Raw genomic sequence first — 17591 nt, forward strand, 5'->3', positions numbered from 1 at the left:
CCGGTGAATTCATTAGCAAAAAGACCACTTTGCGGTGCCGTTAAGTAAGAGAGTGTGAACGGACCTAGAGAAGCAATCCCTGAAACTTACAATTGCAATGCTTAAGAAAAATTTTCAAATTAGTTTTCCGCATGGTCATTAATTTTTAGTAAAGTAAGGGTTAAGTTGGTGGCAACTATTCTGTACTGTATTCTGTTACTTGCCCCTTTCTATGCTGCTCTTGAGGCTGTCTCACTCACTCTCGCCGATCGCAAGAATTTTCAGTAGTAATTAAATTCGGATAAATATTGGTCCTAATACAGAAGGCTCTGGACGGCCCGAATATAATCTAGTAATTCAATCAAAAGGAAAAGGTCCGCGATCAATCAACACAATTGCAATTCTCTCTTCTCTAGAGAATCCTAATTAACTAATTACTCACAGTAATTCCGCTCAAACACTCAGTCCGACCTACTAAAATTAATAGTGTCGCTAAGGATCACTATTCCTTTGATGTACTTTGACTGATCTCTTTACCTCGCAATTCCTGATTCTCTAACTATTGAGAACCCAAATAATCTCACTACTAGTTTTCCTCGTTCTCTAAATAACTGAGAACCCAACTACTCTTAATAGTAGCTCAAACTGTTCTCACTCTGACGGAGAACCAACTAATTCTCTCTTTAGCAATTATTGTTCTCTAACTAACTGAGAACCAACCATTCGCTCTCACAGCACAATTGTTCTCTAACTAACGAGAACCAACTACTCTCTCTAGTAATTATCTCTGTTCTGCCTAAGGGTAGGGTGCTTGTTATTCTCTATAATGTTTGTCTATTTGAGTTTAAGTTATAGTTAGAGTTATGTCGTCCCTAGAAGTCTTGAGTACTTTGGTACCCTTTTCGTAAGGTCCTAACTGAATTCTTCCTCTGACGACACTAGCATTAAGTTCCAAGTTCATTAAAGGCATCTCTAACTAATTTGTGCAAATATCAAGTCCAATTTCAGCTCCAAACCGAGTTATGTTTGATTAACCAATTATCCCAAGGTTTTTATCTAATTATCCCATTAACGATCCAACCTCCAAGGGGTAGGGGAAGACCCTTTTCCTGGGTCGCTAACTCATCCTAAACATTTAAAATTCCGTTCTATACTCTATTCCAATCCCGACCTTCTAGCTATTAGGGGAACGTAATTCGCTTATTAGGGGTCGAAATGAGGCAAAAAGCTGCCTCCGGGGAGCTAAGTAAATATCTTATTCATTCATGTTATTTGGGAGTCCTACTTCCCATGCTATAACTCAGTTACTATCAATTCCCTCTGGGACTACTTTTCTTTTACCCTGATTGTTATTGTATTAATAGCGCATTTACCAAGCTAGATTGAACCCGATGTTTGCTAAGTTCACTTCAATTGATTCCACTAATTCAATTATACAATGTCTAGGCTATATCTTTTTCGGCTTCTCAATTATTCCCCAATAGGTAAGTTCCCTCCCAAATATTAGTAAGGTGACCGATTCTCGTTCCCAAGGGTTGGGGTCGAATGAATACACCTCTTTCCGGTGTTAAACCCGAGGTTTTCCATACAAATTTGGTCCTAAACGCCTAAAGGTCAATTTAAGGTCACCAGGGGGTCAATCTTCCATATTCGGGTTTAAAATTTCATAGGGGTCCTACCTACCAAGTTTCATCCATATCCCGTTAATGCTTTCCAAGTTATCCCATTTCTAAGGTCCATTATCACTTTTCCCGGGGAAAGGCTATTAACACCGGAAGGAGTCGCTGGAGGGGTTTTAATCACAAGGGGTCTTTTTCCGGGGGTGAGTTGTAGTATCTGATGCCGCCATAAAATCAATACGCCCTCGCTCATTATTTTGCGTAAATTGCCTACTTCCGGTTTGAGGGGTGGTTTTCTAAAGTGCAAATAACTTCCGGTTCAGCCGCTGGATTTGGTTCAAATTATAACACAAGATGTACACCTATGCTATCTCAAAATTTTAGCTTCCTGCGTTCAGTGGGGTCCGAGAAACGACTCCCGGAAGTCGGGTGGGGTCTATTTGCATAGGGCATAAAACCGGAATTAGGGGTCCAAGGGGTCTGGGTTTCTAAACTTAAGCTTCCCTCAACTAGGTCTATAATATACTATATAAATCAATATGCCCTCGCTCATTATTTTACGTAAATTGCCTACTTCCGGTTTAAGGGATGGTTTTTTAAAGTGCAAATAACTTCCGGTTCAGCCGCTGGATTTGGTTCAAATTATAACACAAGATGTACTTCGTTGCTACCTATGCTATCTCAAAGTTTTAGCTTCCTGCGTTCAGTGGGGTCCGAGAAACGACTCCCGGAAGTCGGGGTGGGGTCTATTTGCATAGGGCATAAAACCGGAATCAGGGGTCCAAGGGGTCTGGGTTTCTAAACTTAAGCTTCCCTCAACTAGGTCTATAACATACTATATTTTGGTTCCATTCCAACCGCTAGTTACCGAGTTCTAATAGGGCCATTTGCACTTCCGGGAACCGTTATCACTTGGGGCCGGGGGGTCTGGGGTTTTGCATGCCCGGGTCAAATCATCTCTATTATCCGTCCTATGAGTTTCATAAACCTAGCCACTGTAGTTCCCATTTGGGTGGGGGGGGGTTGCAGATTTTACTCCCTCCTTATTTCCTGCCATAGGAGGGACTATATCTTCGAAGATTCAAACTTATTTTGGACTTGACTTTTTGTTTACGTTACTACTCATCTTATTGACTAAACGATCTTCACAATACGCGCTCCCCATTAGCTTTACATTATTACTTGCGATTTGCCAAGGTAAAGCTTTCACTGGAACTCTAAGTTAGGCAAAAAGCGTTAGGATCACCACTTAAGCTCACAAGTGTAATAATCTGCATTAAAAAAGTGAAAAGGCACACAACACAAACCATGATTGTTGAAAGTATCTGGCCAACATTACCGCTTTAATAATCCACGTGAACATCGTAGCTACACTGATATAGAAATTAGCAGAATCATGCACACAAAGCTATCATAATGCTTCAATATGTAAAATTGGCTAACGCATGGCGAAATCGTGTCCCCCTTAATTACTCAGTTAACAATTTAGATAGACGCCGTTTTTACGGTCCCGGTGGCAATATAGGGACTTTTAAGCAAGGGCTTAATTGAGCACCAATCATTTCATGTTAAGCTAAATAGAAAAATAAAAAGACATTTAGATAGATAGATAGATAGATAGATAGATAGGTAGATAGATAGATAGATAGAAACATAGATAGATGGATATGCGGCTAAAAAGATTAATAGATAGATTGATAGATAAATAGATAGATTTATGACAAACCATCTTTTCCCGAAATTTCAAAACAAAGCCAACACAGTTGGATAAGTGTCAATGAACGCAAAGAAAACCGAAAAAATACTGACTTACTTGTTCTTTGAAAAAAGTTCATATTCGGAGTTTCAAAGAAAAAAATTAAAAACCATATGCTTTAAAGCTCTTGATTGAATAAAATATTTTGAGAACATTTTATTGTGGACACTTTTTTGATTAAAAAAACCCAATTTAAGAAATTAAGGAAACTGCATCAATATAACAGTCCCCGCGAAAACTGAAAAACTTTTTCGCAACAAGAATCTACTATCAATACCACTTCAGCAAACGAACTTGAAAGGAAGTTAGAAGTCAAACCGCAAAATCTCAAATTTGGCGTGAACAAATTTGCATATTTTTTATTCAAAAAAAATAATCACAACCTACATGAGTGTCTTCACTGCGTTCATCGACACTTGAACATGTTGATCCAGCAAAAGAAAATTAGCAGACGAAATATTCATTTTTCTTGCTGAGAACCAACTCTTCTTTAAGAAAACCGTATTTGTTTAGTTATTTAATGGGAATAAACCATAAAAGTTTCAACATTTTAAAAGATTTCAAACGATCTTTGTTGACAAATGAGATAAACTTCGACCACGAGTATTTTGATACATATCAGCAACCAGCTCAAACAAACCTATTTTATATACGTGCCAGAGTGGCTCAGAAGTGTTTCCTCATTTTTTCAGCTAAGATATGAAAAGTTGCTGAAAAATTGTGGTCGAAGCAAAAGAAGTAATAAAAACATTTGCATGAATATTAAACTGAAAACTATCATTGGATCAATCTAAACAGCAAAGTGAGCAATGCGTAGTCGATTCGGCATCAATCAATTCCAGTATAGACTTCCCGCCAATTCGGTTTTTAAACCTCAAAACTAGATTACAGGAGTTAAGTCCATTGAATCGTAGCGAAAACCGCATCTAGCCGAAGTAGCAAAAAGTAACTGCACACAAGATTGGGATGAAAATATGTCAACAAAATTCAGCCAGAGAATAAAAGAGAAGTCTATTTGATCTTGACAGTATTTCATTGTTTTTTCATTCACGGGACCGGGTGTGGAATAAATACTTTTAAGGAGGCAGTTTAAGATATTACGTGTGAAATTGGAGGATTGCATTTTTGGTTCGTTTCAATCTTATCTTCATTCCTTGTCTGCTGCTTCTGGTTTAGTTTGATTTTCAGCCGAATCAGTTACGGATCTGGTTCGCTTTTTGGGCGGTGAGTCGTGGTCAGAAACGAAGCTGGGCACTTGTTTGTCACCTCCTCCTCTATCTGTAGCATCTTCTTCGCATCCAAACAAGCGTCCTCTTATGCTTTCCGTCTGATTTGTGTCAACCTCGCTGTTCTGGTCAACATCGGATGTATCCATTTGCGAGCTGATACATTCTCGTGCCCTTTTGGGTGTTAACCTAGTGTCTTCTAGGGAAGCCGTCTCAATTTTGACTCTACATGATTTAACTTCTGGCGAAGAATCAATGGCGAGCAGGTCATCAGGGGGTGGCTTTGGTAAAGATTCCTCTGCAGAAGAGTCAGACAAGGATCCGTTTGTTAGCCCATCTTGTATCTTATGATACTCTAGAGACGATGGATTGCCCTCAGAATCCTCACTCGACTGCTCGGTTTTCTCACATATGGTTTCTATTCGATCGGAATTGATTACAGTCTTGGCTTCGTTTTTGGGGGGATTGGATGAGTCTGTGGCATCCTCGGTATCGGCAGCATAATCATCATCCGAATCTGAGTCATAGTCCACTAAACTGCTGGTAGGGGTAGAGGCTCTCTGCGAGTCCGTGGGGAAAATAGGGGAGAGACTGAAGCATGCTGATTGAATATCTGGGTCCTCATCGCAGTCTAGATTGGTTCTGGGCATTTTATGCTGTGGTCCTTGTGAGGTCATATCGTCAACAAGATCTTCGTCAAAGATTTTGTCGAATTGACTGGGAAGGTTTTTGATGGGTGCAATTGTGAGAGAAGAGGGTTTCGCACTGCCATTTGTACTGCTTTTGGTGGTCTTTTTCAGGAACATTTGCGGATCAAAAACAGACAAACCGCCATTGCTTTCATCTCCAACCATTTTCTGTTCGCGCTTCTTTTTTAACTGACTCGTGTGATAGTTCCACTGCTCCATCCACTTAGCCTCTTCCTCTGGGCTTTCTGCATCTGCCAGAAGCTGCTTTGACGGGTCTTCTCCTAAGTCATCGTCGTTCTCGCTGGCCAGCCAATCGTTTCCACCGCGATAAGCTCGTGATGATGTCGAATTAGAAGCTGCCGAGTCAATTGTGGGCGACAGGAACTGTAGGGACTTTTCGGAGGCGTTCTCACTGTCGCTGAAGTCAGTAGACATGATAGGAGTTCCGAGTGCGGAACCGTTCTCGTGCTTGTCGAAATCTGTCAACTGTGCGTAGCGGGTCTTTAGGTCATGAAATGTAGTGACATAAGTGACATCTTGAAATTGTGAGATGTAGTTCTCGCCTATATTTATGATGAGTAGCTTCATGTTCTCAGTTTTGATGAAGTCGAAGAATTCGATCAGTGCTGAGTTAAGGAGATTGTACTTGTGTCCATTGCGGAGATATGCATTGACTACAGGCTGGATGAGTTTGTTTGCCACCACGTGTCTGTTAAACACGTCGTCTTTCAGTCCGATTATAGTTCGGATGAATTTGAGAGCTGTGAGAACTAGGAATACATGTTTGGACTTGAGGAGGAGCAGAAAGCGGCCAATGAGTTCGTTCTTGATCAAGTAGTTTCTAATGTGGAATCCGTGTCCGTGACTTAGACAGTAGCTGAGAAGTCGCAGTACTATCTGGGCGGAGAGAGCTGTTCGGTATTCGTCTTTGTCTGTGTCTCGCCCGAGTGAATCTGGCTCAGCAGTCATCGCCAGTACTTGTGTTATCAGAATAGGCACACAGCGAGAGTAGAACATGCTCAGGAAACTGTCTTTGCTGTCCAATTCTAAACATACAACACACACAATTTAGCGCATTACTGCTCTACTTCATTATCGGGAATCCAATCTTCGTAGACACCCGAGTTGTTCACTATACCCGTACAGCAGCGTGCCGAGGGGGGCGGGGGATAGTCGACCAGAAAGAATTCTAGTTGAACTTTCAAGTCAAACCACGAAAAAGCATTTTTGCGCGTGAACAACTTAAAAAATGGAAACTCAACGACACATATATAACTTAAAAACTTTCTTATCCAAAAAAGCACACTGCATTAAAATACAAAAAAAAATCGAGCCGATTATATTCAAGACGCTTTCATGCTCGGTTTTGGGCAAGATTTTAATCAGAATTGATCAGAAATTGCTCGAACACCTGCTAACTTTGAATACAGCAATGAAAATCCTCTTTTTTATTCAAAAAGTTTCAAAAGTGCCGAAAATTTTTACCACCCGCACTTTGAGTACAACAAGAGTACGTTTTCCCAACAATTTATTTCCGTAATCAATTTAAAAAACCCGTTTTCACATCAAAACGAATATATCACTATCACTTACTGAATTTCTCCACGAATTTTAATGTGGTTGTTGGTTAAAATAATTATTTTACTTGGATACAAAGGCTCGATCTGTTTATCAATTAAAAGAAAACAGCAAAAAATATCACATAATTGATCTCAAAAACCAAACCAACGATCGCTCGTTTTTCACTATAAACAAAAATGAAACCGAAGCTCTCTCGTTTTTCAATTAACTTTGAAGTGATATATTTCAACTGACGTCTGCTGAAAGGATCCAGTACGTGTCTGGCTGCAACCAGAGTATCCTCACTGTCAACTGAGAAATCCAAGATGATTCTGAACAAATTCAACACCTGCAACGCTCCCCCCAGTTCCGCGTCTCTATCATTCAACATCTGGTACATGAGAAGGTTAATCAGTAGAGTTTCATCTGAGGAGACATTCTCTCTATGGTCCGTCAAGATGAACTCTCGCACTACGTTAGGACACACTTCGATGAAGTATGCGAACACTTCTACTGCTGACCACTGCAACTGCACTGTGCCTTCTGTCTCCTCCTTCGAAGCTAACTCGTCTATCTCGATACTGAGAATATGAGCTATTGCTTTAAGAATACCGATCTCAATTATGAAAACAAAGAACGCCTCTCGTTTGAGTGCGTCCAGACACTGCGAGTACATGCACAGCTCCTTGAAGAACCCAAACGAGTTCTTCTTCTCTTCGTAGGAGGAGTCCTCTTTTGATATTTGGGCTATAATCGCCTTGAGAAAGGGTACGTCCTCCTGAATCATGGTGACTATCTCTGCCTTGTTCAGGTAGATAAACGACTGCAGCGTGTACAAATTCATCTCTTCCATGATTGGTGGCGTTGGCAGTATTACATCATGAATGTACTGCACTTTGTAGGTCTGCCTTATCTTCTGTAGCAATTTCTCCTTCTTAATAGGCAGAGCCTCTTTTAGAGTTGCGTTTTTGATGAAGTCCCTATGGTGTTGTCTGGCCTTGCCTGGCGGATACTCTAGAATACCAATAACATCATCCAGACAAGCCTCTGAGAATAATATCTCGTAGAGAGCCGTCTTTCCCATTGACACCATGTTTTTGAATATGGAGTAGAGATGCTCCAACCCACTGATGAAAAACTCCTCCTCACAGCGTCTGAACAGTTGTATCATTTTTGGAATGAGTTTTTCCGACTCGATCACTCTGCAGACGTTTTCTTTGTACTTGGCATTCATCAGTTGGTACTCGAAGTCCCATCTTATCGCGTCTATTTTACCGGCCTCCAGGAGCTCCTCGAGATCTCCGTTGAGAGCCGCACTGATATTTCTGCACCTAGTTTCGCTCTCGTTGCCTCCCATCGATACTGTTGAAATGTTCACCTCCCCTGTGTCTGTGACATCCGACCCAGTTCCCCCTCCAGGAGAGTCCTCCCCTCCACTGCCAGCTCCTCCAGCTTCAGACACTTCGTTCTGATATGCCCAAATTTGGTCGTAGATTGTCGTGCAGCCTAAGCAAAAATAAAACTTCGATGCGCAGTCCAAAGATTAAAAACTAGTTGCAATGGAAACTAACCAGAACAGGGATGAAGCGCATCTCTTGCAATACAAAACAGTAGAACAAACAAAACCATTACGAACAGACAAATATCATGAAGTCCCAAGGAAAAAGAAATAAAATATTTCTTCGTGAATTCAAATCATCCCACTTCAAATTGTTTTTAAAAAATTTTGTCAACCTTTTTTAGGTCGACCAAATTGAGTTTCCGAGCGGTCTCAGAACACTAAAAAGGCTATTTGGCCACTTTTTGGATAATTTTGACAAAAAATCGCGCTATTTTGGGGCGCGCTGCCCCTTTAGCAAAATCTCAGGGTCCGTTTAGCGCTCCCCCTTTAGCAAAATCTCATATTTTCTAAAGAGTTCTTTCCTGAGAAGCGCCTTTAGAAAAATTTCAGGGTTGGTCGGCCAAAAATTGATTTCTTAAAAATTTTCAAAGGCAAGGGGTCGAATCCCTGAGAGGCGCAAGAGGTCGAATCCCTGAGCGGGGCAAGGGATTTGACGACAAGTTCGAAATCCTGAGAGTGGGTGGTTGCGTTTGGCCCACCAGCCCCCCCCCTCCCCCATAATCCGCCCCTGTCAATAATCACTACATAAATTACATTTCAAACAAAGGATAGCCGGTTGCTGCGCAAGTAGCACAGAATGTTCCGACCACCTTCTCTGAATTTTAGCGTCTTTTCTTGTGTACGTCGTGTGATGATAGAGCTAAACTTTTTTTTGCCTATCGACCGGCGCAATATGCAGCCAATAAATCGATATAATATAGACCAAAAATCAGCATGTTGTGCGATCCAGAGGAGAGCAGAAAAATTATGTTTCCCTCGAAATTAGGCCACTAAGCCGATTTAAAATAGGACGAAGCCTATTAAGCCAGAAAAAGGACAAAAAAAATTTGAACAAATCGAGTTGGTAAAATCACCACCAACATAAAAAGCAAATATTGAAAAGGACGGATATTTCAAATAATAAACTTAACCATGCTTAAGATTTACAACCGAGAAGAGTAGGATTTGCAAAAAGGACGAAGAGGTGAAGGAGTCCAGAAGTTGTTTACGGAAAAAAGTCTAGTACCCTATTGCAATACCCTTGCTTATCGCCAGGAAAAAGATACCGTGATTCCGTTTGCAACTTGATGATTCAAAATGAAATACCATTGTTTTTGAATACATAGAGGGAGAGACATAGAGGGAGAATTTTATGATTATTCCTGCGATATCATTCCCTGGTGAAAATAAATGAAAAGCCCCATACGATTTCTTGGTCCTCCAGGTATCAGATACCCGTCAATCCAAGCATCAAAAAAATCAACGAAAGACCAGCTGCTCAAAAAGCAAAAAAAAAACAATCCACAAGTGAGAACGCACAAAATATCGATTAAAAGAAACCAAATAAATATATCGACGAATTGTTTTTTGTCTAAATTTCAATTTTCGAAAGACCGAGGACACGAAATGATTGTGCACGAAAAAGCGAAGGCGAAACTCAATTAATTAACATCAAACGTAAACATGTTTGTATTGAACGGAATGAAATGTTTTATGCAACAAAAGTCACTTCAACGAGACGAAAGCGCACCTTGAAGATGCGCGTGGCAAAGAACTGATTCGCGGAGAAAACTATCCGTTTTTCAGGAAAATGAAGAGACTGATGCACTAGACAGTCCATAATTTTAAACCAACGCACAAATCCACAAAGAACCATATTCCCCAGCGGATCCACATTATGAACCCGGCTAAGTGAAGAATCGTCGGTTGAAACGGAAGATGCGAAGACCAAGGCAACAATCAAATTCCAATGAAACTTCGACTAAACCATATAAGCATTAGTTGTGGCGATTCATTCAGTTGGTACAGGAGCGTACGACTCCACTTGGAACTCACATGGTGTGAAATTTTTTTAAAAAAAAGTACTGACTCTTTTTCAAAAATGTCATTTGATGGCGATGAATCCAAATAAGATAACAGGCGTTTTCGATGCACAGATTGCTTGCGAATGCTCTACCAATACACAAAAAACACTAGGAAAAATAACCGACTGGTTCACACAGCACCCTCGAGAACCACTTTGGTTAACGATAACCAATATATGGCAGCTTCCCAATGAGCTTACACAACTTGCAGCAGCAACGGAACCGATGCCCATTATTTCTCACCAAAAATAAAAGCATGATAGAGGAAAAAATACGATTGGGAAAAACCAGTTCGTATCAATATCAACTATCAGTAACCGTGTATGACTCTTGTACAACTCAATCGGGCTCTGAGACGCGCTGCTTCAAGTTTTCAGTGCAGTGATATATCACTTACAGCAAACTTTACAGGCCAGAACCTAAGGCAAGACATCGTAGAACAAAATAAAAACCACCGAAAAACTTGGACGCTTTTGCATCAAAAACCACCAATTGACATTTCAATATTGTAGGAAACTTGAGTACAACGTCATTGAAACAGAACATAGTCGACCAGACCAGTCTTCTTACACAGCCATATTTGATCTACCTTACATCAGACACCCTCATGGAACAACGGAGTTATGCGATCCACCTTTCACAGGAAAATTAAATGAACTCAGCATTTATGACCATGAAGACGACTGAAGCAGCTCCCATTAAACAAACTCTATAAGAAGCCTAGGAGGGAACAAAAAAATCCAATCTAGAGTCTGATCCCAATGGAACATGAAAAAAAAATAGAACGACACTCGAGAAAATTTCAAGAACACTTGAAACAATTCTAGTTCTCGCGCTTCAATATTTTCTAATTCCGTTCATTTAGGGGTACAGGTTTCAAATTATTGTTTCAAAATAGGTTGAATAAAGTGTGCAATTTCTTTAATGCTTTAAAAGTGTTTGAATATATGCCGATTATTGAAAGTCGATATCTGTACAACTTCTATGTTCATAGGATTTTGTAATATGATTGATTACACGAGATATTTTTGTGCTATATTATTAAACGAGACTGTTGTGAAAAACTAAAAAACAAAACAATATCCTCGAACTATATGGCTGTTGAGAGAACAGTGCGCTTTCAAAGCTTTTATACTCTTGAACTAAGCATTATTTGGAGCTTTTCTAATGATATCTGTAAAATCATTCCTAATTTTGGGTTTCAGTTTGCGTTGAGATAACTGAAGCCCCCTTGATTTTGTTCACTGGTCTCTTCTGCATGAGTTCTACAGGCGTTAGAGAGACTCTAATTACACGTCAACATGTCAAAAGTTGTTACCGTAAAATGAACAAGCTGCAGTGACTTGACAAAAAACGGTTTCAACGAAGTACGACTAGCAACTTTGAGAAACAAAACGAGTTTGGTAGTGGAATTTTTGGTGAGCTTGAGATCTCTCGTATTTTTCATCCCAGTTATATGATCAATAACATAAAAATAAACAGAATTCTGTTACTAGCGGTGGTCATCAGTGACTTTCCTTAAAACATTGCAAAAACTGAAGGACGTTTAAAAATCAAAAACAGCTCAACTCTCCAGTCACCATCTGCTTTATTTTTCCTCAAAAACAGAACTATTTGTAATTCCAAGAATCCGCGTCGTAAGGACGAATGCTTGTGGCTGCTCCTACGCAGAGTTGTTAGCTTCATTTGAACCTAATTTTTTGATAAAAATAAAACTAGAGGCAAGGTTCGCAACCTCTGAGAGTACCCTCACAAAATCCAACAACAGGACTGAGATCTTCAACGTAATGGAATTTTTAAAAATCATAGAAAATGTCATATCTCGAAAACTACAAGGATTTGGTTAATCATAGATGTAGGCCAGCATCGCAAAACCTGGGAAAACTCTGACAACATCCAAGTATTGGGTTGCTAAATACAAACTTGATGAAATAAACACTGAATTTAAAATGGAAAATCGAAAAAAAACCTGAACCATTGCTAAAACGTGAAAAAACTCTTTTGTTAAAGATGCAAAAAATACGTTAAAAAAGCTTAAACATGGCGAGATAGTGAAGCCCGCATTTAAATATATAATAGATAATAGATTTGATAGAAGTCAAAAAATTAGGAGACGGGTAGACAGACATAATCAAATTAATTTTAAAAAGCAGGTATACAGACAGACTTAATTTGGCCTCGAAAAAAATACTGAAAAATTTATGACCTTGCGGAAAACTAAATGAAACATTTTCTTAAGCACTGAAATATATGATATAACTTAAACATGAAAAAATTCTTTCGTTAAACATGCAAAATTATTATGCTTTAACATGGGAGATAGCTGTCACTAGCATTTAAATATAGTATAGATGATGTCAATTTGTTTTGATACTTGAGAGTCTGCTGGAATTGAATTTATTTACTAGCGTGTAAGGCACCTCCGGTGCTTCAAAGAGATTAATATACGTGAAAACGACTTAAAAATAAAATACATGAAAAAACGAAAAAATGCAACCATGACAAAAAACGGCGGCATCCCACAATGCTTTTGATTTCAAAAACTGAACGATTAAAAAATTTCAACTTAGAGTTTCTACTTAAATTAAAATGATCAAATCTCCAAAATTACTGGGTTTCAGATACTCGTATTTTCAACTCAGAATAGTATAGAAACTACTAAAACGGCCGACAGTATACAACTGCTGTTTTAATATTTATTGATTTCATTGACAAAATCACTGACTTTATAAATTAGACCCTTATTTAAATTAGTTCTTCTTTAAGTGCGTACGCATATCGCTTGTTGCCAACAAATCCAGCTTAATTAATTTAAAACAAGCAACTTTTTTCTTAATTTGATTTTTGGTTTAATGAAAAATTTTGAAATATCATCATACGTCAATTTAGAAAACTTAAACAATTTGAGCAAAAATATTAGAATACCGGCCACATCTGTAACTGAGTTCCCTCACTTGACTCCACCAATGAGTCGACATTTCAAATTTTGAGGAGTACGTCTTTTGAAACTTAACTCTTCAGAGTTTTTGAAAAATCATAAAAACGTCATATCTAGGAAAGTGAAATGTGTTGAGCAGTCATTTGGAATCCAGATAACTTTCTGAGAGTATCTTAACTGCACCCAACCATGGTTTTGAGAAATTTTCAAACTTTGTTACGTTTTTTTGCCTATTTTTATGGAAGTTGTGAAAAACCAAAAATAGGCATACCTCGAAGCTAAGAAGATTGGAGTCGACAAACTTGGAGGAAATAACCCAATTATAGGGTTGAGAATTTCAGATTCCCCGTCATATCCCGAAACTAATTTTCAGCAGTCATAATTGGAGACAAGATTCGCAACCACTTAGACGAACCAGACAGCACCCAGCTATAGAATTGTGAAATTCCAATGTTTTAAATCTTGCAGGAAATATGACGTTTTTTTGATGATTTGTTCAAAAACTTACAAAAGTATGATAAAAATTTTATATCCTAGTTTTGAAAACTTTTGAACAAATCGTTACAAACGTCATATTACTCGGAAACAACAAACCTTCGAGGAGTCACATTTTGAGACAAGAAAATCAACCCCTGAGAGTACTCTGGCAGCATCAAACTACAGTTGTGGGAAACTCATTTTTTCTTCGATCAATCTAAAAAAAATCACAAAAACGTCACATCTCGATGAGCAGCCAAATTTGTACGCATGATTCGCAACCCCTGTGAGTATCCTGACAGAACCCAACTACTAAGTGGAGGCCAAATTAGCAACCACGGGGAACCTGGCAGCCTCCTAACATTTAGTTCCTAATTTTAAACTTGTTGAAACAAACACCGATTTCAAAATGAAAATTCGAAAATAAATTTCTTAACATTCCAATAAACGATATAGCTTATAATAGATAATAGATATATAGATAGATTTTATTGCAATAATGTCAATCCCCACACATTCAATATTTATAGAATTATTATAATAAACAAATACTAAAACAAGACAACTTAAAAAAAAACTTTTCAAAATATTAAAATCAGAGAGCGCTCTCAATTCGCATCATTCATTGACATATTTGTTATAAGTATGATCGCACTAGACATAATCGCAACCACGACAAAAAATGCTACTTCTCTGCATAAAAACCAGAAAAGTTTTAAGTCTCATACAACACATTTTATCATCTTAAAGCTGTTTAATTTCAAGAAAATTTCATTTTTTTTATTTAAAAAATATCCCAATTTGGCAAAACTGTACCAAAAGATTATTTTTTTTATTCCATTGTAAAGCATGAATTTTAAAACCATTCTGAAACTTCATTTTTCTCACCATTAGCGATTATGTAATTAAAGAGCGTGTTTTGCATTATTTAATGGTGAATTATCAACTACTCGGTGCGCTTTCATCAAGTAGAACTCGCTCCTGCTATTTAAAACGAAAAATGGATATAAGCCGTATGCTACTCAAACAATAATGCAGAAACAATTGTAAACAAAACTCAGCAATAACTGAAAACCAGCGCACCTTTAATTTCCTCGAAGCTGAGTGCGAGGTCTCCTTCTGTTTCAGAATTCCACACAATTAGTGTGTCCTGTTGCTTCTGGTACATGGTATCCGACTGGATTTTACTCTGCAGCAGAATCACACTAGGATCAGCCTCGCTCTTCATTATGATCATCATCTCTTTATGATCACTTCCACCACTGGCACAAGATTGAACAATTGGCGATGTTGGTTCTGCAGGGGGCGCAACAGTTTCTACATTCTCCACGTCCTCAACAGTAAATGAAGACAGCGAATCAGATGCTCCTTCTGTAATTGGATCTGGCTTTGTTTCGACCAGACCTTCATCAGAATCAACAACTGGACCGATTGACGCAACTGGTTCCAGAGTAGATTTCGGAGCAACACTCACATAACCTTTCCCTTTGTCATCCCATTGTCGATTTTCATTCAGTACATAAAGTTTTACACGAATCATCGCCTAGTATTTTTGCGAGTGCAACAATCTCAATTGGCAAATCGAAAAACTAACTAAGCATCTGATCAGCGTCCATGAGCTTTCAGCATGATTTCTGAAAGTCACATGAAATTCTAGTAAAATTATCATTAACCTCAATTTTCAGGTCTAGATATCTGTCTTTATAAAAAAAAACAATCAAAACATTCAATTACATCAAAAACAAAGAAATGATTAAATAAATCGGAGAGTAGTTTTACCAGTTAAATTACGCTCGAGATGGGAGGAAACGGACTCTGCTTACTAATGACGACTTTAAGGTGTGGATGTGAAATATATCCTTTCACATATCCCAGATAGATCAGATTGGCTAATATGAACTCCACTTCATCTATGTCCAGGTCTGTCTCTCCCATCACATGCAACACCTCCATGAACGCCTTGATGTCAATCTGGTGAGACTCACTTATATGCACCAGTCGCCTGAACAAATTTCTGTACACGATGTTTTTCAGCCTCTCCAAAATCAGAAGGATTCCTGTCTTGATGAAAAAGTTTTCAAATCTACTCATCGCTCTGTTGTACTTTCGAACATCTCCCGATCGCAACGATAGAGCAATTTCTTGGAACTGAAAAAGACTAAATTTCTGGATGAGGTCTGGAGAGGGAAGCTTAGCCAGAAGCATCTTGACTGGAATCAGGTAGATTAGAATGAGCCTCAGATTGCGCCGGGATCCAGGGTAGCAGTTGTGAAATGCGTAGAGGAGAGATTGTTCGGCAGCTCTGTGATCATTTTCAAACATCTCCAATCTCCCTACGAAGTACTTATAGGCCACCAACTGTGCCTTAGTATATTCTTCCTTGATATTGCAGCCTTCGATTGCACGAATGAGAGGTTTGCACAGTTTGACGTTATTCATCTTGAAGTATATTTTAAACAGCTGGTTCACAACATGCAACATTCCCCACCGTTTGCTCCTCTCGATGTCCGTTCGAGTGTCCGAGGCACATATTCGGAAGCAGGTCATGATGGCGTCCGCACACTGCATCAGGATCTCATCGGTCTTCGCCTCATCACACTTGTACATCTGCCTCGCTGCCCTTAAACATCAGTCACCGTGATTATATTACACCTGAAATATACCGTTTACAGAATAACGGATAATTTTACATAAGCACAAAAAAGTCAGATAACAGATCAAATTAACCCAGACCCGGGTTGAAATGACTGCTGCCCGTTACCTCAGCGACAGATGACGTGCATCAATGATGAGCTCCACCATCAGTGGTAGTGACCAGTTGTCTTCCTTTTGGTTGTTCTGGAAGTCTTTGCTGAAGGCTTGCAAACATGCTAGATGGCTGAAACACATCACTTCCCATCATCCCTTTGAAGTGTTGAGTGAATTAATAAACTGTTTTTTTTCCAGAAATTCGCCTACTTCTATAATCATTTCAGTGAGTATTTCAAAAAAATTCAATTGAAGCTTAGAAGCATTAACCCAAAGCATAGAGATCTATAGAGAAATTTATAGACAAACTACTCACGGAAATCGGATAAAAAATGATTGATTGAGAGCTTTGGAATATATTTCAACTTTCAAATCTTGAAAAAATTTATATCATGTTAAAGCTCTTTGACTTTCAAGAGTTAATTATAACTACACTTTGTTTAAGATAACCCCAATTAGAAAAAACTAGATCTGGGAATTCAGAAAAAAAAACATTTTTGAAACTAGAATGCATTCACATTTTTTGATTAAGCATTCAAGTCCATTTTTGAAACTAGAAGTATCTAGAAGTATATAAAAGTTGAAAAATCGCATAATTTTTTGGCTGGTTTATGTACTCTGTGCATTTCCGGTTGTTTTATACTTCGGCTAGTTTATTTACACTCTAAAAATAATGTTTGTTACATTTATACACGGAACAGATAATGACTTAAATAAGTAATTGCGAAGAATCTTTGAAAACAGACAACGTAGTTTGATACATCTTTGATAATATTAAGCTTTTTAGGCAGTTAGTGGATGGGTTATGCAAGTTAAGTCTACCTCCCAAAAAACACCAAGAACCTTTAAAAGCCCAAAAGTTTCAAAAATAGATTACAGTGATGTTGTTTGCACAGCAAGTAGCTATTTTTGTTTTTAAATCTAAATTAGTCTGATCTATCGGAAAACAAAAAACCCTCAATGATAAGCCATATTCATTAATTTTTATGAACTGCTGATCTCAAGTTTGAAGGTTTTAAAATAATTTTGAAGGTAATCAGGTAATATTTCACGACCGCTCGTTTGTTGACCAAGAGAGTTAAATTCAACTTTGAAAACCTCTTGGTGTACAAATACTTGAAGAATATTTAACTG

The 17591-nt window shown here is 38.4% G+C and overlaps 1 protein-coding gene across 1 annotated transcript in view; it reads right to left on the reverse strand.

Annotated features, from left to right (window-relative positions):
• Positions 1-3858: 3858 nt before the first annotated feature.
• LOC134846715 (uncharacterized) overlaps positions 3859-17591 on the reverse strand; it is a 413719-nt gene continuing 399986 nt past the window's right edge. Inside the window, exons 4-8 of the mRNA XM_063864100.1 lie at positions 16471-16587; positions 15501-16329; positions 14793-15252; positions 7085-8335; positions 3859-6315 (exon numbers count right to left, since the gene is read on the reverse strand). Coding sequence (XP_063720170.1) covers positions 4502-6315; positions 7085-8335; positions 14793-15252; positions 15501-16329; positions 16471-16587 — 4471 coding nt within the window. The 3' untranslated portion in view covers positions 3859-4501. The remainder of the gene's footprint in view (positions 6316-7084; positions 8336-14792; positions 15253-15500; positions 16330-16470; positions 16588-17591) is intronic.

The sequence above is a fragment of the Symsagittifera roscoffensis genome, chromosome 5, assembly GCF_963678635.1.
Source record: "Symsagittifera roscoffensis chromosome 5, txSymRosc1.1, whole genome shotgun sequence".
Classification (NCBI taxonomy): domain Eukaryota; kingdom Metazoa; phylum Xenacoelomorpha; order Acoela; family Convolutidae; genus Symsagittifera; species Symsagittifera roscoffensis.